We start from the raw sequence: 23,358 nt of genomic DNA on the forward strand, positions 1-23,358 counted from the left end.
AGGTTTTGGGGTGCAGGGTGTGGGATGGGGAGATGGAAGGAGGTGCCTCAAGCCCATCTGCATCCCTCCCAGCGCCTGCGCTCCGGCGGCCAACGTGGAGATCTCATCGATCCTGGCAAACCAGGCAGCAGGGGAGGGGGACAAAAGCAGAGTAGCCTCCATATTGAGGGGAAAAGGAGGGTAATAAAACCTTCCCGAGTTTTGGGTGTATCTTTATCCTCCGTAAACTATTTTGATGTACTTTGATACAAGACGCTGAGTTCATGGTGCGTTACTGCTGTGAAAAGGGAGTCAATTTTTCAGTCAGTTCAGAAGTCCTTGGCAGGAGTAGGCTAGAACACTTCTGTTTAGGCTTAAAACTAACCCCCTTGATGGACAGACAGACAGACAGACTTGGGATTCTTGTGAGGGCAAATCCAATGCTCAGCTGGCGCTCACTGCCTCACTGTAGGTCAAACACATTTCCTCTCTGTTGCTTTATCTGTGTTTTTTCCAGCCACTGTTGACTTCGGTGCAATTTTTCAGGGAATTTCATGCGTTTGTTCTTGTGACAGCTGGTGTTTTATCTCAATTACACTGAATGTTACCTGTCTCGGTGCCCACTACAACTCAAACCACAAATCCTGACATGTATGTGCAGTGCAGCTGTAGATTACAGGAGCTGGTACTGTTTGAGTTTCAATAATAACTAATATGGCACTAAAAACCATTCTTACAGAACCTACGAACCGCAAAGATTTCTGTATTTTTAGTATTTCCTGTAATGTAATTAATGTTTCATTATTTTTAATGACAATAATCATGTAATTTCTGCTAATCTCTGCTCTCCCCATTGTCCATGTGATGCCCATTCTGCGTGCCAGGCCTGCAGACTGTCTCTGTCCTGTGTTGTTTCAAACTGTAGTATTTTAAGAATATTTTCATAATATTTCTGAGTAAACTTCGAAACATAAAAATGTGTGCAATCCTACTATTTAGGTAAAATACATCCCTATTTCGGCGTAAAGCATTATGAAAAGAACCTTATGTGTTCTTATCCTTGCAGCCTCTGAATTGTCATTTCACTAGGGTTGTGAGTAGTTCTTACCACCGAAAAGTAGTCTTGGAAAGGTGTGTTTCGTGGTTTTGGTTTTGGTTTTTTTTCTTAACCAAAAAAAAAAGTCTCCTAGTGGGGCAACAAAGGCATGGACTCCACCAAGTGGTGAAGCAAAGACGTTTAATGTTTTATTTTTACAGCATATATAGTTTCTCTCTTTTGACCATGTGCTGTGCTCTCTGCACAGACAGGTTGTGGGGGCCTGTCCACGTGCTGTTATGAGCAATAAAATTGGCTACATAAAAGCGTTCATGTGCCTAGGCTAATTAGTCATTATTATTTGTTTTGGTATATTGTTATCTATTTGTTAGCTTGCTGTCTATTTCCTTGCCTTCACATTATCATAGAAGGACATTGTTTACTGTTCTCAAGGCTTCCTTCCCATCACTGCAAGAACACCTGCCGAGCTCTTGCTCAGCAGCATCTCCACAGTTCCTCACTCCCCACATCCCAGAGTTTGCTAATGGGTAGAAACAAGCCAGAATGCTGGCTTACACATAGTCATCTACAATCCTCCTGCTTCTAAAACACATTACCCACAGCTGGAATGAGTATAAATGAATATAAAACAACTAAAATTCATAAGCCCCCACTTCTGTTATTTATTTTGATCTATTCAATCCAATAAACTTCTCAGATTTTACATTTTCTGTAAAGATGCTGTAGATGTTTGTATTTGTGCCAACTTTCCCCCAACACACAGGACTCGGAGCTACCTCAGTTATGTTGGGTTTAAAGCACAGGAGCACTCGGGGTAAGCAGTTCATTGCAAACAGGAGATTCAAATTCTCACACCTTGCTAAGGAATTTAAGACTAAATTTGCATAACTGATTTGGGATGGACACTGATCCTCGGATCCCAGACTGACGGGGGTGCTTACCTCTGGAGCTCAGCCCCAGAGTGGTGGCATTTCAGACACTCTGGCAAGCAGCTTAGGATTTCCTTCCTAGAGGGTGTATGTGGATGCAGGATTTTATGTTGGGTTTCCCTCCTTTCCATGTGGGTACGGCAGGCCTAGGAATCTGAACAGAGTTCAGGCATTACCTGTGTTCTTTACTGGTCCTGCTCTTTGAACTTCTTTTCCCTGTCAGTTCTACATGCAAATGTGCTTCTTGTAGGTAGCACATTTGTTTTTGGGATTTTTTTTAACATTCTTATTTAATTTAAAGGCATATTTTTTGTCAAATTGTAATAACCACTGTTGTTGGGGGATTAAAGTACTCATAGCACTGTGTACTTTCACAGAATATTGTCCATCTTCTCTTAGTATTTCATTTACCTCAAGTGAGTAGAACATGTGTTAGCCATCATGTTGCTTTTGTCTTAAGGGAGAGGGGACAGTTCCCTAGTTAAACTCAGCAGGGTCTGAGGAACAGACTGGAAATTTAAAAGGGAAACCTGAATACAAGCACTCTTGACAAATCAGTTGTGTATCAACACCGAAGCTGGCCGCTCTGCAAGCATTCCTTCTTTTATCCAAAAGCTACTCGCAGTGGGAGCACCTTATGCTGCTCCTTTGTGTCCTGCTGGTGGGTTATTGAGCCCTCAGCTGAGGCTGCTGAGAAGTACATACTGGGAAATGGGTAGATCTGTGCCTGAAAATCCACCCCATGCGTACTAACTGCTCACTTCTTTCCTGAACCTCAACAGGCACCAGCTGCTGTGTTCACCCTTCATTCAGTACCTCCACAGTTACTCACATCTGGGGCAGCCTCCTGGGGGCTCCGTGGCTGATGATCCTCCTCTCAGCTTCAGTGTTTGGAAGAGCCAGGGTTGTATTTGCTGGGTAAGGAGGCATTTCTGCTCTTTCAAAACCAAAAAGGGATAAATCTCAGTTCAGCATGACTCCTATGATAAAAGTGGCACAAATAAGGAGAACATCTAATCATTCAACTGCTTTATTATGAAAATAGTGAGGAGGGGTCCCTGGTCCTCCCACAGGTGTGGAATACTCCGCTGACAGAGATGCTCAAGGTGTGTTGTCAAACAGCCAATGCCCATGATAGACAGCATTCCCTGCTCAGGCCTACCAAGGAGCCCAGGTCTGTGGTTCTGTCCTTCTGAAGAGTTCCCAAGAAAAGGCAGGAGCGTTGGCTCACATTTCTAACAGTTGGAAGCTGGTGACTAGTTGACTTACATCCCTCTACCCACCTTCCTCTCCTCTCAGTTCTAAGTGCCCGCTTTTCACCACAACTGATGTTTATTTCTCCATCATGTGGCTAATCATTCTCATTAACACATATGAGAATGCACAGAATTAAAGATTAGAACCCTTTAGCAGCCTTATGTACCATCTCTTTTTTTTTATTTTCTTTTTTAAATGGAAGGTGCCTGGCAAAGTGAGCAGTGTTATTATAGCACGGTCAGATACGAATCAGTTTCACTGGAGCTTTGATTTCGTTCTGCGTTACCCTCGTCACTGCTGCAATGGCTCCATCTTTCAAATTGGCCTATGACTAGTGTAAATATGTATTCTTTTCTTTGTGCTAATAGACTGCAAGAACAATAGGAATCGTTTCTGTATTTACATTTTAATTTGGTGTTATTTGTTAAGGTGACTGCATCCAAATCTGTGCTTTAAATCTTCTTGCTGCTTGAATCAAAGGACTACCATTTGCAAGGGGAGATTTTTTTCCATAGGAAACTGAAGTCCAATCAATACCTTCAGTGGGTTTAAGGTTATAATAAGTAGGTTATTAATAGGCTAAGGATAATATCTGGCACCACTGTCATTAGAACAGCCCCAGCCTTTTGAGACTGCTACTAAGTGCTTTGAAGAGCAAGTGAGCATGTACTTAGCAATAGATAAGCCCCCTGAGTCCAATTGATCATTAAGGTGAGAAGGAATGACCCCCTCTGCAGCCTGGGGATGACAAATGGCATTCAGGAAGATAGCAGGATACGCACCCACCTTGACAGGCCAGCCTGCCTTGGGTGAATGCTTTTGGTGTATCAGCAAAATAGGACAATCCACATTTGTTCCTCATCCCGAAACAGACACGGTTATGTGAGGCAATAGGCAGAAATCTACTGATAGGCAGCATTTCTCTTCAGGGTTTCCAAGGCATCTGCCGTCTTACCCAACAACCCTTGTTACCTAATATATAGCATTCCTCACTCTCAAACACTTCACAAATGAGATCAGCTTTAGTATCTCTGGATGGCAAATTAAGGCAAGGGAAGAAGAGGTATTTTGCCTCATCCAGGATCAAGCTAAAGACCATGACGGAGCAGCAGACAGGATCCAGCATTTGGTCTACTGGGAATTTCCCTTCAGATGGGCAGCTTTTAATATTCACCTACCAGCCTTAGCTCCTGGTCTTCAGCTTGGAGAGATGATTTTCTAAGAAAAACCTGCTGTGATTTCCCATTATGCCCCATGAGCGACACCTGAGCTACTCCAAAAAAAAAATGGAAAAACCTGGGTAAAGCCTGTGAGCCCCACACAGCAACTTGGCTGCCACAGAGCTGGCATATCAACCACTATGTGAGGACAGCATGGAGCTTGTGGTGGAAAACCATGCCAGCCCTTGGCATGCTCGGCCTGGAGCTAGCCCAGGTGGCCCTGGGGAGCAGCTATCCACCATGCAGACAGCCCATGCATGGGTAAACACATGACCTCAGCCTCCAAGGTCTGGAGGGCATGGCAGCGACCGTCGGCAGCATCTGCTTCCCCAGCTTGCTGGGCTGCCGCATCTTGGACACCATGGTAAGCACGGCCAGGCAGGCAAGAGGCTTTTGTTAGGCAAAGCAGTTTGTTACGACAAAATGCGACTGGGATGTGAGCACATGAGAGAGTTTCTCTCTAGTTCTCATTGCTCTCTTCTTGTACAAGATGTAACTTTAACAGGTAATTGGTTTGCAGCTGTGCTTTAGAAGGTCTTTCTAGTGCCCTTTAATCCAGTTGGTGCCCTAGACCATGGAATGAGCAGCTCCTTCTTTGCCACTCCAGTCTGGTGTTTCACTGACACTGCTGAATGTGGCAAAACCCTTTAAGCAATCAGCTGAACACCCACAAAACCTGTGACTTGATGATATCATGCTTTTTCCTCCTTCAATCTACCTTTAAAATTGTTTCTTACAGAAACGTCTACATTTTTTTAAAAAATCACTTAGCAATCTGGCAAGTACATGCTCAGTTATTTTAAGCTTCTTTAAGGATAAACCATTATCTTTAGTCAGCCTAAGATTGGAGTCTGTGTATCACCTGGTCTGCTATAATATAAGATATAAGCCTTCTGTCACCATGAGTGAAATGTGCTTGGTGTAACCTGCCTAGATACATAAATGACCTCAGCCACTGTAGTACATGATTCATCACATCCAAGGAAAGTGGGATGGGATGTTCTTCCCACACTGCAGGTAGGAACAGCAGAGGAACTGAGACAGAGGCAAGTAAAATGTCTTGCCCAGAATCACACAAAAAGGTTCTTACAAAACTGAGGTTCAGACGTTGGTTTCTCAGATCTCGGGCAAATACCCTGAACAGGAGAGACCTCACAGAATCAGACTCACGGTCTCATATTTGTTAAGACTCTCTTTATTCCATGCTGCTAAACAAAATGACAGTAGGCACGAGGCTTCATACTGTGTCTGTCCTTTCTCTGACACTCTGCAGTTTGCTAGACCTGATTTGCCTGTGGTTTTCCCTAACAAAACCCTTGCTGGGAATATAAGTTGACGTTGAGTAGTGGTATGTGGGACTGGGAAAAAAACAGAATTCAGCCTCAGCCCTTAGTCTTGGGAATTTGAAACAGCTGGACCACAACTGCCATGATCCCACTGCCAGAAACAGAATGCCTTATGAAGAAATGAGAACTTGAATGTGACTGCAATTGCCAAAATAAGTCTGTTAGATGCAGCAGTTGCTTGAAAGGGATGGTATACGAAGGCTCTCTCATTTACAGAAACGCTGTTTTCCTCAGAGATGTGATCTGATGGCCTCTGTCTCTTTAACAGTGTTCTGGGCTGTCAGTCTAGGGTGGCTGTTTTCCTCTTCTTTGGAGTGGGAGGTGATACAGGAGCAACTCTTCATCTTAAAAGCCCTTCGTAATTATTAATTTTTTTTTGAGGAAGGGGTCAACATCTGGAAACAGGTAAGTATAAGATGAAACATGGCCACACAACTAAATTGACAGTGGCCGCCCAGATCTGGGTGCAAAGTGAATGGTTCCGTGCTGATATTTCAGATCTACAGGCTGTCAGAAAAGATTACTTCTCAAAGTATCAGCTGAGGAAAGGACCCACAGTCATTCTGTTACAGCCATTTGGCTGTAATGAGGCAGTAAATTGTACTGTGCTTTGCAGTCATATGTGCTCTCGAGGCTTGCTTTCAATAGAGACATGGGAGAAATTGTCAACAACTTTGGAGGCTTCTACAGAGCACTCATTGGTGGCATGTAACTCTGCTGGGTAAGACTCACTGGGGGTGCTGTTGTGAAAAGGGTAGTAACAAACATATATTGTGCATTTTCACAAAATATTTCCATTTTTCATCTTGGGAATGTATCTGGTGCTAAGGCAAGCCAGTGTGAAAGTGACCACTCATTGATTTCTAGGTGGTTATTTGATTCATGTCTTACATTTCAGCGTCTGCTTCTTTTGTAACTTTTAACCAATATAGATTCCTCCTTTTTTGCAGTACCAGTGACTTCTCCCCTTGCTGTGTTACCAGCAGTGCTGTCTTTCAGTCTCTGGCAAACAAAATACCACTTAACAGAAACTGAGACATTGGTGAGTATCAAACCACCGTGGGTGACACTGGTGGATGTACATTTGTTTGCTCAACAGATTGGACCAGAGAAAGGAGCTGAGCCCTTGGCCATAGCTGCTGTCCTGTATGGTCTGTGGGCCAAAGGAGAGGGAAAGCTCATGGGATCTCAATATAGAAACGCTCATTAATTCAGAGAGATTCCCTGCTCCTGGTTGCCCTCATTTGCACATCTGGTCATGATTTTGCAGTAATTTATACATATGTTTTAGCTTTAAAATGTCAAAGTACAGACATTACCAAGTTCTTGGTGACTCTGCACATACATAATTTTTGCAGGATGGAAAATTGTAGCAACAGCACAGTGCTTAGTGGTGGAATTGGTCAGAATATTTCAGAGTCATTTTATTGGAGCTCTGACATTTCTGAAAGATTTTTACCTAGCCCTGCTTATCAGATGTTTCTCTGTATGCCCTTCTCTTGATTTCATCTTTTGTACTTGGAGATTTTAATCTGAGATTTTAATCTTACTTCCTACTTCCCTACTGAATATGCTATTGGTCTGGGATCCAAATAATTTATACTTAGCATGTTACTAGATATTAAAAATAGTCTATTTCGGCAGCAAAGCGAGCAGCCATAAAGGTGGCCTGGTTAGAAGGGGGAATAACTGAACAAAAGATGTTATCTACTCAAAAATACTGACACAGAAAGGGCTTCAAGCCTGGAGATTAACCCTATCAACCATAAAAAACCATCCTTGAAAAGTGCAGCTGGCTTCTTTGAAGTGCAACCAGGGTATCTAGAAAACAGAGACATCCACAGATAAGTGCAAAACAAGGGACTGTAACAGCAATTTTTCATCTGAGAAGGTGGAAAACAGTCTGAAGAATAAAATTGCTCTGAAGGGACAGAAACCGACATCATCTATTGGCTGTTACAGGTGAAAAATAGAAATTAACAGCATCTATTGGCTGTTCAATATCCTATTCCCTCTTATGTCTCTGAGATATTAAAAAAAGCTTCTTTTTTTTATGAGAACTTCCCAGTTGAATCCCACACAAATTTTCTGTGAGCTCTTGGTCTCTTCCCAGTGATGCCTAGCTGAAACCAGAAGCTGTGATGCAGATCATTTTGGAAGTGGGACTCTGCTCACTGTCTTACTAGCTTGGTCTGTCCTCCCTTCTTTTGGGGATGGCTGGTCTCCCTCTGGCATCTGTTTGTTCCCCACTTCTGGGATGGTTTGGCCCCTTCTGAAATGTGTCTAATTCACTTCATATCGATATTATATATATTCATATAAGTAATATATCATAAATATATCTGCTGTTATATTGTTGATAAATTTGGTTAATTAATTATAGGCTGTAGTATACTATAATAGTATATAGCTACTTGTCTTCTACTGCAATACTGTTTGATATTACTATTGATTGACAGTAATCACTTTAGCAATTGTAGTAATCTATATTTTACTAAAATTGCTAAATTTTACTATTACTATAGTAATAGTAAAATATAGATTTTAGTAATACAGTAATCACTGTAGCAATTACTACAAGCATATAGATTGCTTATAGTAATTTGTAGTAGCTTGCTATCTATTCATTCATATTCATTTTATGAATCATAGGTGTGTTTGGTAGTGGCTATTTTTCTGGTAGGATACTTGCTTGTGGTGATTTTTGTGTTATTTGTGGTAGAAAAATATAGAAGATAAAGCTTCCATGTGCTTACATACTACAGAATCCTACAAACCCATGGTTGGGATCTCTCCACACCTGTAGGCCAGGTAACCCTTTAGGTTGTGACAGAAATTGGCCTTTTGCTCTGTGAACTTAAAATCCTTGGAATGGTGGAGTGTTAGTCCAGAGCTAGCACTTCAAACCCCTACAGGAGGGCAAATAATGCCTGGTACAATGTTGCTGTGGCCATATCCTGACAAGCACAGTCAGACATGCTTGCTGTATGCAGACTTTCTGATTTAAGAGGATAGAAAGAGCAAAAACCTGTAGCTACCACCAACTGGAGTTGCCGTTGTGCACGCTCAAGTACCATGTGGTTTGGGACATGCCACCGCACTGCCCTGACTGAAGAGCTTGCAGGAGACCCTGGGCTTGAGTCCCACCAGCTCAGGCCTGCCAGCATCCACTCTTTTCCTCACTTCTGCTCTGCTGGATTGAGCCCTCACGCATCATTGCTTGTGAAAGCAACCAGCAACCTTCAGCTTGCCAAAGTCCAAGACCTTAATACAGCCCAAAAAAGACACTCATCAAAAAATTCACAAAGAGACATCTTGTATGTTGAAAGGGTAATTTGTATGATGACAATTTCTAGCAAGTGAGGGGGCTGGAGGGAAGGTCACCAATTCAGATAGTTGGTATGAGGCTTTTTTTTTTTTTTTTTTTTTTTTTCTTCAGATATTTCATGAAGGAGAACATTTTGGGGTTTGAAATTGTTTGGACTGAGACAACTCAAATGCGTCAAAGTTGGGTCTCAGTCACTCAGGTAAGTAAACCTGGAGCTGCTCCACTTTTCCTGTAGTGACTCCAGGCTGAGGGTGGTGTTTTTTTTTTTTTTTTTTTTTCTAATAATCACCCCACCAATATTGCTTCTATAATGAAACTGGGTTAAGAAGGATCCTCAATCCTTAATGACTTTCAGGGGAAAGTGTTAAATGTTCTTGCCTGGGGTTGAGAACCACATTGCTCTGGTGTCAGTAATTAATTCTGTATGACAAATGTAAACATACTTGCACTTCATGACACTTCCTCATAAAGAAAAAACATCTCTGCGTTATCTCTTTTATGGCATCCACATGGTTCCAGTTATTTAATTCGTTTTCTTTTCTAGTTTTTGTGGAAATTACTAGTCAACATGGTAAGGAAGACTCATTATATTTCCAGTCCAAAGGCACCGGCGCCCTATTGTTTTTAATTGTATCAGAAAAGTAGGCAGTGTCCAAACTAGAATAAACTTAACAGCTCGTTTCAGACAGAAGCTGTGCAACTTTCTGCTCAGAGGCATCCTCCCCTCCCAACTTGCCCTCTTCACGTGTCTACCCTTACTCACACCAGCCCCTCTGCCAGGGGAGCTGTACAGCTTGTCTTGTCCGGCTCTGGCGTCAGAGCTGGCAGTGGGACCTGACGCCTGCTGCTAATAGGAAGCTCTGTACATAAAGATTGCGCTTTAATCTGTAGGTCTTTGTTTAAGATTTGGCAGAGGAACTGCTTTTATTCAAGTCTGGATAACTGGGGGGTTGATTTACTGTTTTTGTAATTGCTGGGGGCTTTTTCTTTTTCCCCCAAAAATTAACTCCTTAGTGAAAACGAAATGAACTACTGAAAACTAAAAACTAAAATTGAACTGCATATGCTACCATGGTCTGCGAGCAAATGCTTGGACTTTGTGTGTTGATCCGTTTTCTGACGTGATCAGTCATTTGGGGGCAATTCTGTTCAGTTTTAAGATCTAAAAGAGCCTGTTCTAAAAGAATCTGTTTATTTTCCCCCTGAGAACAGAAGGTGTGACAACAGGGGTGCTTTTCCGACTTAATTTGACAGCTGAGAAGTGTGACTTGGCTTTCCTGTTTAATTTTTCACTCTTGCTTGGACAGAGTTTAAAAGGAAACTGAAAAGGGCTTATTTTCAACTACTCACAGCACACACACGTTTGGCAGTGCAACACAGGCTGAGGAGGCTGTTGGGGGAAAGGTTTAGAATATCTGCTGTCTCAGCTTCCCGCTTGCTTCAGAGAAATAGGGGGAAGACTGACAGTCATTCTTCAAGTGACTAGCATTTCTTAATCCTTTTTTTCATCATACTGTTTTATTATGTTATGCTTTTTGATTTTGTATGTCATCCTTCAGTCAGGTTGCCAAACAATTTCTGCTCTGCATGGATTTCAGGTATATTACAGATGTGCTAACAGACAAAGAAGCTTATGGCAAAACATCTTTCCTTCAAAGCTGGACTTTGGTACCCTCCATCTTCCTAATCCTTCAGTTGTCTCATCAGTTTTGGTGGGAGTAGCTCATTGGGGAATACACCACCAGCCTGTGAGGCTAGGACAGGCAACGATGAAATCTGGAGGGTAAGAAAAAGTTGTTGTTTGGTGTAATTTGATATTTATGCTTGTTCCCCTCCAGAAATACTCTAAAATGGCCTGCCTGGGAAAAAGGAAAAGGGTGAGCTTAAACAGATCTGTACTCTGCATCTCTTAGAGACTGGGAAGGGAACGGTGTGAGATGAAGTCTGTCGTTTGCTAACATCTTCTCATGCGTGCCAGGAGTGCAAAGTCAGACATTCAGTTTGTGCTACATGGGTAACTTTCTGCTATAAAACTCTTTGAGTTGGGTTTGCAAGGAAATCGAGCTGTTCTCTGCTGCTTCTGGTTTGCAGTTCTCTTGCAATGAAATGGCTACGGAGAAAAAGGAAGGACTTATTCAGCAAAATTGATCTATTTGATAAAAATTACGGCTTTCAAGGAAAAAAAGAAGTCAAAACACCTCCAATCCTTCAGTTTCCCCACAGAACATTCTCTGCTGCACTATTTAACAAAATAATCCTCTGTTTACTGAAACACAGCTTGACTTGAAACCGTCCTCATCTGCTTCAGAACAGCAAAAGTTGAAGCACAAATATCTGGCTTATACAGGATCCCAATCCTGGCTGGGCTACTCAGATCAGCAGTTAAAACAGGTCTGAATGTTTGATCTTACAATAGTAAGATCATTACAATATTTACATTATTATGATGTAATGATCATTACAGTCATTACAATAGTAAGATTACGTGAAGTGGGGAAATGCTAACAGACAATGGACAATTCTCACTGCTTGCTCCTAAACACTACAAGTTTGGCTGACTGAGTGAAAATGTAACATCACAGATCTATTTTGGGAGGCCCAATGCCATTTAAGCAATTTTGCCTGTAAGGCAGTCCTGTCTAGGATCAAGGATATACCTAAGGAATATGAGTATTGAGAATAAGGTATTAAGATAGAAATGGAAGTCTCTTTATGTTGGTATACTGTGCATAACAGGGAGTTTGCATGGGCGCAGCTGTGTTGGTTTAAGCAAGGAGCATATGCATTTAGGGATACTCAGGAGAGTAATATGAATTAACCAAAAGTGTGGTCATTAAGAGTGTTAATAAAGACACATGAAGTCTATGCTTGGACAGCTGTGTTCAGAAGCAGTTCAGTTTGCAGTAACTTCATAGATGAAAAATGGGGATGTCTCCTTCACAGACAACATGAGCCCCGACAGTTTGTTAATTGCTGGTTTCTTCTAGAACTTCTGGTTGCCTTGGCTTTGAGGGATACTCTAAAACTGTCAGCAGAACTGTTAGCTTCCTTCGTAAAGCAGCATCCTTTTTGCCAGAAAGAGTTGCATGTGCTTGGCTTTCTGTGAAAGCTTTTCACAGTTTACTGGTGTCAGATTTAGTTAATACAGCTGGGATTTATATTCTGGGAAATAAACACCTTGGTATACCTAGAAATAGTGTTGCCAAGTCATGGGATGTTCATACCTGGTTTAGAAAAATTTGTCATATGTTACACTTAGCTGGGTTGAGGAGTTTGGTTCACCTGGATGTTTTTCATATGTCTGATCTCATTTTCTGACGGTTTTCTGCTACCTCTTGGCAAGAAATAAAAAGCTTATTCTTATTCTGAAAATGGGTAAATTAATATTGTTCTAGATGCAGTGTGGTAGAGTTATTTGGAGGAAACTCTTAGTCATATGATTTAGTGTTAGTCGTGCAAGAAGCAGGGAATTGGACTTGATGATCCTTATGGGTCCCTTCCAGCTCAAGATGTTCTATGATTCTGTGTATAATTGATGTGACTTTGCTTGCAGTTACATACACAGGCCTTGAGAGAAGGCTGGACAATGTATAATAAACACTTGTATTCATTGTTATTCTTCTGTGTTTTAAGTTTGAAGAGATGGACTAGATCCAGTCTAACTCTTTCAGGTCTATGATATGGGCAGTGATGACTTTGCTTCTGTATTTCTCTCAGACTTCCCCCTTCTACTACTGCATAATGCTGCATTGCAGGGAAAGCAGCAACGGTGTGGCAAAGCTGAGGGCTGATCACAATTGAAGAGAAAAAAACATTGCTGTTTTGTTTTCAGAGTAGGACAGAGCTTACTCACAAGGGAAGAGAAGTAATAAGGAAGTTCTTTCTGTAAGATAGTGATGCTGAAATTGTAAATTCTAGTTTATGGATTCCAGTTCACAGCTGCATTAATCATTCAGAAGTGATCTATAGCTTGTTCCAAATATGCATCTAGGTTCAAAGTAAAGGTGAGTGCAGATCTGCAGGATGATATTTGCAGATGCAGATTTGTAAGAAAAAATATTGGCCCAAACAAAATAACAGTGAATATCACTTTTTGCTACTAAACTCTGTTATTTTCTATTTTAAACCATTAGATGAAATATCTCTCATTATATAAGGTCCTTGAGGAATATTTTTTTCTTCCTTCTTCAAATCCTGAATAATGATGGCAACAAATGTTGATATATATCAACAGAGCAGTATTTGACATAACCAAAGATGTATTACTAAGAATTTCATCCTGTATTTCTGTGCCAGAACTTCCAGTCAAGTCTGTGGGGGAAACCCACTTCCAGGATTGTCTTCTAGAAGATTTAAAGTGCCTTTTATATCCAGGGAGGCCTCCGGAGAAAAGCCCATTAATATTTTTCCAGCAATATTTGGCCAAAAATAAACTGGAAAATAAGTTTTTCAAACTAAAATACTTGGATAAAAGGGAATAATTAGATGGAAGTCACACGTTTTGATTTGGAAATGTTACTCTGTTGACTGCTATGGGCTAGATTCTTTGCCCCATGTGTTCCATGACACACCAACTCTGGTTGCTGCAGTAGGATGCAGTGGAATGCCATATATCATGACAAGCCAAACAAAGAACTCTGTGAATACAGGATGGCAAGGACCTGAAGAGGCTGCAAAAGAACTACGGTGTCATTTTCAGGTGTTTCCCTTTTCATAGAGAGAAAAATTCTCCCTTGTGTGGGAGAGAAGTGCTGTTTGAGATACTCATTTAAACTACTGCATTTTTCTGTCAAGAAGCTTTTCTGCTGAAAGTTTCAGGTAGCCATGTCCATGTTTTAGGGGGCTTTACTCAAGTATATGCTGTCAAGATATTCTCACAAAAGACTGTTCTACTTCCTACAGCTCCTGATCCGTTTGGTTCAAACCTAGTCTGGATATTGCTATAGTCATTGCAACTCAGTGTAAGTGTGGTCAAAAGCACACTACAGAAAGAATGGCAATTCCAGCTTTTGGTTTCCTTTCTATTTCCTGAATTTCTTTCACTTCATATCAATTTTGCAGCTCTTCTGAGAGTTTGACAGGGAAAAAAAAAAAAGTCAATAGAATCCTTCAGTGTATTTGACTCTTATTTTCCTTATTCCCAGGTGCTGGATGCAAACCAACAATGGGAAATAAAGGAAGCCATAGAATGGGTTACTAAACCAGCTGAGTTTAAACCCTTGTGGATTAAGAAGCCAGCTTTTCCAGATGAGGATATGCAGGTCCAGATGGAACATGCAACCATTTCAAAGGTTGGGGAGGTTTTTTTTATTTTATTTCATTAATAATACAGTGACTTCAGTCAATACTGTAGTGTAATGTTGATACTGTTCCTTCACATATTTGGAGTTCAGGTTGAACTAGTTATTCAGGTGCCATTAAATGTATTTGCTACAGGACCTTTACACACATTCTGCACCTGTATTCCCTTAAGTTTTAAGAAATAGTTTGTTTCTAAAAAAAAAAATACATAAAAGAACTGTAATGCCTGCATAAGCAAGGCAGCCAATATTTAGCATGAAATATGAATGGACTTTTTTTTTTTAAATGTGTGGTTTCCAGTGAAATTGGAAGTTCGGTTCAGAATTTGTGTTCTAAACACACACTACTCAGCAGCACTGTTAAAACCCCAGATGTACAGCGTGTGCATTTCTTTACTGCTCCACACACCCTGCTCTGTAATTCTTTACATTGTTTGTGGAGCAGAGGAAGCAGAAAAAAAAAATCAATAAAAAGTTTCATAACATGTGTTACATTTTCTATAAAATGAGTAGAAAACAGTATGCTGAATCAACTCTTATTCCATCCTTTATGCTACTGAGTAACTCTGCAGGGAATTAAAAACCAGAAGCAAGTCTTGAATGTCTGTTATTTCCTTGTAGGCCTTAGAACTGCTGGGAATTGATGTGGCAACCAGAGAACATGTGAGTATATGTGTAAGTGCTTTGGGCTTCTTTCCTAATTACTACTTGTTTAATGTAACTACTGCATAACCTTTGGAGCTGGTGCCAAAACTCCTTTACATTTCTCACTAGAGTCAAATACTACAACGAAAATTGCTTGGTATCTATTTCAGCTATTCCCTACCAAGGTTGCCTCCCTTCGCCTATCTCCATTTCATTCTTTCCACACATGATTTCTGTTCCGGGAGTAACTGCTGAAGTTTCAAAAATGCATCCATGATTGTGATTGCCCATATGAAAGGCAGAGAAGTAAGGGTACAAAGAGTAAGTCTGGGCTGCTCTGTGGAGCACACTGCAGCTCCACGAGACAACGTGGATAACATCTGTGCACAACAGTGTAGGCTGGACAATGTGGTCTGTAGGGAGCTGCAGGGCTGCTGAAGCTGATATCCCCTGTAGCCCAGGGATAATGATCACAGCTCCCACTTAGCTCTGTGGGTTCAGTGCTTAAGTGAGTGCCCTGCTCAGCACAGCAGTGCACATGTAGACATGACCTTGCAGGGGCTGTACTGAAGTAGTTTTTAGAGTCAAAAGGCTCCTCGCTCCTCTTCTTGTATCAACTCTATTTGTGCTGCACTAGCTCAACTGTAAAGATGAAAATCCCAGAAAATCATGTTTTAGCAAGCTGCAGTTCACCCTCTCGGTGACACCAGGGGCACTGTCAGGGGCGCAGGGAGGGCTGGGGAGCCAGGAGCCGACAGCACGGCTGGCAGGGCAGGTCTGGGGGTGGCAGCCAGCGTCAACCGAGAAGGTTGCCAGACAAGGTCATGGTGAGAAGACAACTTTGAGGGCAGGCTCTGGCCCAGTGACAAGGACCAGAGTCAGACACAGCCCAGTGGCTGCCAGCCTGTCCATGGTGATGAAGTCGGACCCAGATATACCTGGGCTGTCAGCCCACAGTTCAGGGTCCAGATTAGTGAAGTCCATGGCTTGGCACAGCTGCAGTGTGACAGGAGATGGTCACAGCTCGGGGTAGCTCAGCCAGGAACTGGGGGCCATGGCCTGAGCTGAGATGGATCCCAAGGGCAGGTGTGGAGGGGAAGAGGCATCTGGTGAGGCTGGAAAGGGCCAGCAAGGCCACTCCTGACCTCAGTGCCCTGATGGCAGCCATCCCCCAGAGGCATGTGTCCTCCCACCTGGCAGAGGTCTGGGCTCAGATGGAACTTGTTGAAGAGAGATTTAATTGCTGTGGGCTGTGAGGGGCACTTCAGGGGTCACAGAGCCAGGGCAGGGATAGGGAGATAGGAAAGAGACATGGTGGGGGGGACTGGAACCAGGTGGGGGGCTCAGGCAGACCCTGAGTAGCCCCAGAGGCTTGGAAGGCTTATTGGGGTGGGGGCAAAGGGCCCAGAAAGCCAAACACATCCTGGGCTGCATCAAAAGAAGCGTGGCCAGCAGGTCATGGGAGGTGATTCTGCCCCTCTACTCTGCTCTCGTGAGACCCCACCTGGAGTGCTGTGTCCAGCTCTGGAGTCACAAGGACATGGACCTTTTGGAGCAGGTCCAGAGGAGGGCCATGAAGATGATCAGAGGGATGGAGCACCTCTCCTATGAGGACAGACTGAGAGAGCTGGGGTTGTTCAGCCTGGAGAAGAGAAGGCTCTGGGGAGAGCTTATAGTGGCCTTTCAGTACCTACAGGAGAGATGGGGAGGGACTCTATCAGGGAGTGGAGCGATAGGACGAGGGGTAAAGGTTTTAAACTGAAAGAAGGTAGATTTAGACTAGATATTAGGACTAAATTTTTCACTATGAGGGTGGTAAGGCACTGGAACAGGTTGCTCAGGGAAGTTGTGGGCACTTCAATCCCTGGAAGTAATCAGGGCCAGGCTGGATGGGGCTTTGAGCAACCTGATCTTGTGGAAGGTATGGCGGCAGGGTTGGAAGGGGATGCTCTTGCAGGTCCCTTCCAACCCAAACCATTCTATGATTCTCAGGTGCCCCCTGAAGAGCCCTGAAGCCTGTCAGAAGAGGGGTTCACTCAGAAGCTTGGGTTTAGGTAGGGGTCAGTGCTGCGGGAAGGTCAGAGCCCAGAGCCAGGCCAGGGCAAAGCCCAGTGCAGCCATTGGGCCTGGCTCTGTGGTGCTGGTTTAGGGCTTGAGACAGCCTGAGAGAACTGGCAGGGTGCCCCAGGGACCAGTTGCTCCCAGGGGACCCCGAGCCTCCGGGTGTCCCCATGAGCAGGGTCAGCAGGTTGGAGTTGGGTGGCCCCAGCGCTAAGCACTGGGCACCTCCCTGGGGACAAGGATAGGGATGGGCTGCGGCCAGGCCAGCTGGGGTTGAGGATCAGGCCTGGTGAGGGGAACCAAGGTGAGACAGAGCTCAAGGTGTGGCCGGGCAGGGCCATGGCCGAGCAAGGCCATGGTCAGGAGGCCAGGCCAGGGTGCTGCTCCATGGCCAGACACGTCCACAGCTGGAGGCAGGTACACCTGCAATGCAGCCCAGGCAGAAACTAAGGCCCATGGGCCAAGGGTGTGGGCCCCAGGTGAGACAGGTCAGGGAGAGGCCTGTCGGTGCACTCACTGCCCTGTCCGGCCGAGGGAGGAATTTGGTTGGTATGTATGCAGCTATTTCATAAGGTTGAAACTTCTCCTTTCCCCCAAAGAAACTGCATTAGCAGTAAGTCACCGTGTTCAGCTGTATTTAAATACTTTTCATGTAAAATATTCTTAATGAGTCCAAAGACCAGAACTAATTCCCAGATATGTCATAAATAGCGAGGTGTCAGTAGGCAGACTGGTACCTTTTAGAATACCAGTCTGCAACCTAAATTGTTCTTTATTGCACCCATCTTTTTGCCAAATCTTGACACCAAATCTACACATTCGCATTCATTAATGTGAATTAACAAATTCCCAGTTCTCTGCAGCAACCGGAGACAACAGTAACTGCATTAGCATAGTTTCTCTGCTGACTGTTTCTGGTGCCAAGCCCTGCTGTTAACGTATTTCATTGAGCTTCTCGCTCTCAGCTATTGTCTACCAGTAGATTGGACACTTCATTTGGAGAGAGAGTTGTTTCATAATGAACATCTATGAGGATGGGTTTGAATTACCCATTAATATAGCCTTGCTTTACAAAGTAAAGCCCAGTCCTGAATACTGCTTCACTTCATGGTTTGCATAACCATTTTCTTCTTCTCACTATAACGTCTCAGAACCACATAAGCATTTAATGTATTTATCCACAGAACTTTCCTATGAACGAGGGGAGTACTATTATCAGTATTACAAACACAGGGAATTAACGTGAGGCCTGAACTGACTGAACAACTTAGCCAAGCTCCAGAGAGCAAATCTGTAGCACAGCTAGAAACTGAATCCTGACCCTTATCCAAGTGTATCTTGTCTACAAGGCCATCTATCATCTGGCTGAACTGGTCTCCAGAAGAGGAATGCTTTCTTACAGCAGAATCACTGCTATATTCTCTTCAGCTGTCTCAAAATGGGAGTATCTGCTCATTCACGTAAGTAAGCACATCCCAAAGCTGTGCAGTCCTGACCATGCTGAAGTGGGGCTAAGACAGTCCAGTCCCAGTGTATCCCAAACCCCTGCCTGGGGACACAGTTGTGTGGCTGGAGGCAGGTAAACTGACTCCTAAAGGAGCTGAAATCCTCAGGAGATTTTGAGCCAGTCTGTGAGGCAAATAGCTGGCAGAGCTGCCTGATCAGTTCATACCAGCATTAGACAGTGGTTTCAGTACAAACTTAGCCACCTTTGCAGGGGTTAAGCCCCTGTCCTTGTCCTGGAATGGAAGAGCCATTTTCACTTGGCGTTTTTGCTTCACTTTCACTTATCTGATTCAACATCCAGTTAAGGGGCAGTAATTTCCAAACTCATTCCTTTGGCACGTAGTGATTTTTTTTCAGCATACCTCAGTTCATTGTGTCAGGTTGTCGCAGTTTGAGGCACTCTTCACATTACAAGTTTATTTTTAATATTAGCTGATTATTTTTAATATTGGCAACATCCTTCAACTTCACTTCATCCAAATTCTCATGTGATCTCTCATTTAAACCCAAATTAAAATAATTTGCGTTTATTGAGACACACAGGAAGGACACTGTATAAATGTTTTTATATGAGCTGCCAGCAGCTCTTTTAATATGTTAATCTGGGAGACTTCAGGTCTTAACTTTCTGTTTTCTCCCATACACTGCCACACCAGAGCGATATTTAAACAGTTTCTGCAAAGCTAAGGCCTCAAATTATCTCTAAATTGACACTGCAGGCTGGGAAGGGTGAATGAAAACTTGTCTGTGCAGCTGATGGCCAAAATGTTCCAGAGTAAGGCTCTGCAAAATGCAGCAGCATTGAGAAAATCTTTCTGTCCCCGCGCTCCAAGCTACTCTGATTAGTTTCTTCAGCTGTCATGCTTGTGATTTATGAGCATAAGCTTGCATGCACTGCTGTAATTGTCTTTGTTTCATGTCACGCTGTAGGGCTGCCCAAAAGGGCTTTCCACATGTTGGCACTGGACACTTTCTCTAGTACGGACTTGGGGGATCTCTGTGAATTAGTCCAGCACTTGATAATACCTGATTATATCCCAGTATCGGAAAGCCCTGAAAGCAAGTTAGTTATGCAAAATACTCCAGCAAGATATTGACTACAGTGATCGTTCTTTTTTTTCTTAAAAAACGTTGCTACATGGTGGTCACAGGATGCATTTCTCTTGTTACCCTACAAGCCCACTTACCTGTAGGCTACAAAGAGAAGTTACAAATGTGAATTAAACTTCAAGCAGGTGAAAGTGAACAGCTTGTGGTTTTGATAAAGGTACTTGAAACCTTAGCTGTATTCCATATTCATAGAATCAGAGTTGGAAGGGACCTTAAAGATCATCGAGTGCCACCTTCCAAACATTTCACAGACGACAGTAACTGTAGTGGCAAACTTGCCAAGTCAGACTTATTAACAGCTATCAATTTTGATGGCTCTTCAGGTAGGTGTTTGTCTCAAAATTCAGATACAGCTCTTTCTTTTCTGACCCCTCATCTGTCATGACCAGGTAACTAATGTTCTTTCTGGTATTGCAGTACGGCTGATTTTGCAACATGCCAGAAATACTGTGGGTTACAAAAGCTTGCCTAGGAAGGTGGAATACAGACGGAGCTGCTATCTGAGCAAAGTGGTAAGACATTTCTTTGCCATCTCCAAGTTGATTGAATTGACCTTGGAAAGCGGGGGAATGATGAAAGGATGCATTCAGAAGAGGAGTAACAGAAGAAAGGACATTCTTCAAGGCCAAGTTGTGAGGCAGAATGAGCATAGTGGTCAGGGCAAATGGCAAGGACTCAAAAACGCCATGTATATGCAGAGCTGGTAAGAAACTGACTTCTAATGCCATCTGTACAGCTCCCTAAGTCATCAGCTGGGGAGTGCGAGGGCAAGGGAGCTGCTGGGACAGTTTATTCATCAGGAAGTAAGTCCAAGAACGCCCCCTTCTCTCAGCAGGCCTGAGGGTTCCTGTCATAGCTTCCCAAAAGGATCTAATGATGTCCTATGTTTTGTCTAAAATACTGCTCTGAATATAGCCTGCAGTCATGCTAGTCATCTTTGCAGCAGTGAACAGTCTTCATAATCTGCAAAACAAAATTCCTTGAGTACCTCCTGTTTAAGTCCATTTACTCAAAATCTTTGAATGTTCATATTTTTTGCTTGATATCATAGAAGTCTCACACCTATTCATTAAAAAATGTGTATTTTCACTTTTATTCATACTGAAGTCTGTTGTAAAAAGTCTGCTTTTTACATATTTCTGAACTTTTGAGCAGTGTAAACCTTCTTGGACTTCAAGGTAGAAGCTTCATTTCAGCAGCTGCTATTGGTAGTAAACTGTGCTGATAAAGGGGAACAGTGAAGTTGCAGTTAACTCCTGTACCGAGAAGCAATAGCTCTTCCAGAGCTATATATATTGGTCTGTTTAAGGATGCCCTCCACATTCCACCTCATCTGACATGCTACATAAAGTGGTTGCCAGCAAAAGAAACTTAACTTGCTAAATGTAGGCAGAACTGTTAAGTGAATTTGCAACTTAAACTGTTTTCTTGTATGCTAGAGGACTGTAAATACACTCAAGAACTTTTAATTTATAAAAGTATGCACATGGCAAGAAGCTGCTGACACCCTAAAGCTGGGAGGTATCATTAATGCAGATAACACCTGGAATATCTGAACCAGGTTACTTTAAAATATAAGACTACTACAGCTGAGATGAAATTTATTGGAAGGAGCATGTGATGTGGTGTTCAGATCTAGTAACAAGAATACTGCTACAATCTGTGAGTTCAATAATTTGAAAGAAGACTCAAGTGTGTTTAACTACTGGCTGGCTATGGAGTGTCCACTTAATGCAGCCTCAGAAGAAGACAGGTTTGATTCTTCCATGTACCAAGTTTCTCATGTGATCTCAGCTGAAAGAGCACGTACAGTCTGATCATCACTGTTCAAGAAAGATGGACTACAGTAGATACTGAGGAGACCCCTTCTAATAAGCAGAGGCCTATTTATGTTCGATGTACTTATAGAAGGTAATGACATCTTCTTTCTGCAATTTTGTTGTATCGGTCTGAACATTAGGAAAAAAGAACAATGTAAGCTTAAAAGTCCTACTTGGTGGAAATTAGAAAATTATTTATCTTCTAAGACTAATGTGCTGAATGCCTTTTCAGTAGCCAACAAGGGGAGACACAACTAGTTTTACAGTGAAAGCTGACTGCTTTATGTAGGGAGATAAGGAACCTGTTGCCCATGGTAGCAGCAGTTGGACTGGGGACTTCAGGTGCTGTATATCCGAGCTCCATTTTTAGTTCCAGGACGTGTGAATTTGTAGATCACCTTCACATATCCTGCAGTAATAAATAATGCTTCCTATATGCCACCTCAGGTATGCTGCAAAGTAATGTATCTCCACCACAGTGAAAGACTTACAAGGCTTAATATATACAGCAGACCTTTCATGTGGTCTTCAGTACACTTATACTGAAATAAGGGGGAAGAGATGGGCTGTTATGTGAAGATGTAGGATTATTTATTTATACCTTCTAAATGTAAACTGTAAAGCTGAAAGGAGTGTAACCCTAGTCGGAATTCAGTCCTAGGAATATCACTGTGTCTGTCTAATAGTTTGTGTTGCTGACTCATCTAGCAAACACATAAAGATATTAAGACTGTACCCTCAACATCTGCTCTCCCCCATAGCTTTAACCAGACAACAGGGATAGGATAAGACTGATTGGGAAGAGGATTCCCACTCGCCTTTCAGACAGGCTCAAAGGAAGATACAAATTCATACTTCAGTCCTGAAGAGCTGAGGAAGCTTGTTACCCAACTGCAATGTCTTCATTGTTGTCTGAATGTCTGAAAAAAATGGTAAAAGACTGGTATATTCCACTGAAATGAAAGAATGTTCTGCAAGAAACTATCCATTTCCAGAGGGAGAAGTTTGGCAGAAGCTCCTTTCAAGCTAGAAGGCACAGGAACATTGATTATTTAACCCTGTCGAGAAATAGATTCCTCAAACTTACTTTTTGAACACATGCCATTGCTCAGTTTGAAGACCAGTGATCAGTATAATGAAGATCAGTAAAATGAGATTTGCAAACAACTTGGATGCAAAATGTGCTTCTGAAAGTTATGATCAGGTGGTTTAAAAAAAGATGCAAGTCCTCTTGTGTAGGCCTGTGAATAATGGAATCAAAGCACAGTTTATTAAAGTCTTGGATTTATCTCAAATTGTACCATTTCACAATGATATTTATCATTGTTTACTGAATCTAAAAATTAATCAAGATATTTCAAATAAGAATTACTATGCATTTTTCCATGTGTTCAAATACGTATTGAATATGCTATGTCTGAATAGTAACTGTAGATCTATACATAACTGAATTCTTAAAAAGGACTTTTTTAAGGACTGAAATTACGGCAGAATTTGTAAGGATAAGGAGAGATGGAAGCTCATTTCTGCTAAGATTTAATTAATAAGCTCCAATCCTATAAATACCACTGTCTCTACCTTTTACTACTCCAGGCTGCAAAATTAGTCCATATGTCTGTGGGATCTGGTTTTAAATGATAACAAATTGTTACTAATACCACCTGGAAACCTCTGTTTAACTACAGCTCTCTTTGATTTGTATCATCATTCACGTAGGGCTGTGGAACAAAACAAATGCTGCAAAAGAGATGTTATGCAAAGACTGCATTTTAGACAAGGCTCCATCAACATCTTCTGTCA

General features: G+C 42.4%; 1 protein-coding gene across 1 annotated transcript; it reads left to right on the forward strand.

The window, feature by feature from the left end:
- Positions 1 to 4,740: 4,740 nt before the first annotated feature.
- On the forward strand, positions 4,741 to 23,093 carry ENOSF1 (enolase superfamily member 1). Its single transcript, XM_014938454.1, is given in 16 exon segments — positions 4,741 to 4,806; positions 6,405 to 6,496; positions 9,228 to 9,315; positions 10,680 to 10,752; positions 10,955 to 11,046; positions 11,394 to 11,507; positions 12,670 to 12,704; positions 13,108 to 13,195; positions 14,261 to 14,407; positions 15,038 to 15,091; positions 15,699 to 15,888; positions 19,245 to 19,408; positions 19,507 to 19,691; positions 21,935 to 21,961; positions 21,963 to 22,022; positions 22,498 to 23,093. Coding segments are annotated over 16 exon segments (1,566 nt in total). The 3' UTR covers positions 22,589 to 23,093.
- The last annotated feature ends 265 nt before the right edge of the window (positions 23,094 to 23,358 follow it).

The sequence above is a fragment of the Calidris pugnax genome, unplaced genomic scaffold, assembly GCF_001431845.1.
Source record: "Calidris pugnax isolate Ruff unplaced genomic scaffold, ASM143184v1 scaffold13, whole genome shotgun sequence".
Lineage (NCBI taxonomy): Eukaryota > Metazoa > Chordata > Aves > Charadriiformes > Scolopacidae > Calidris > Calidris pugnax.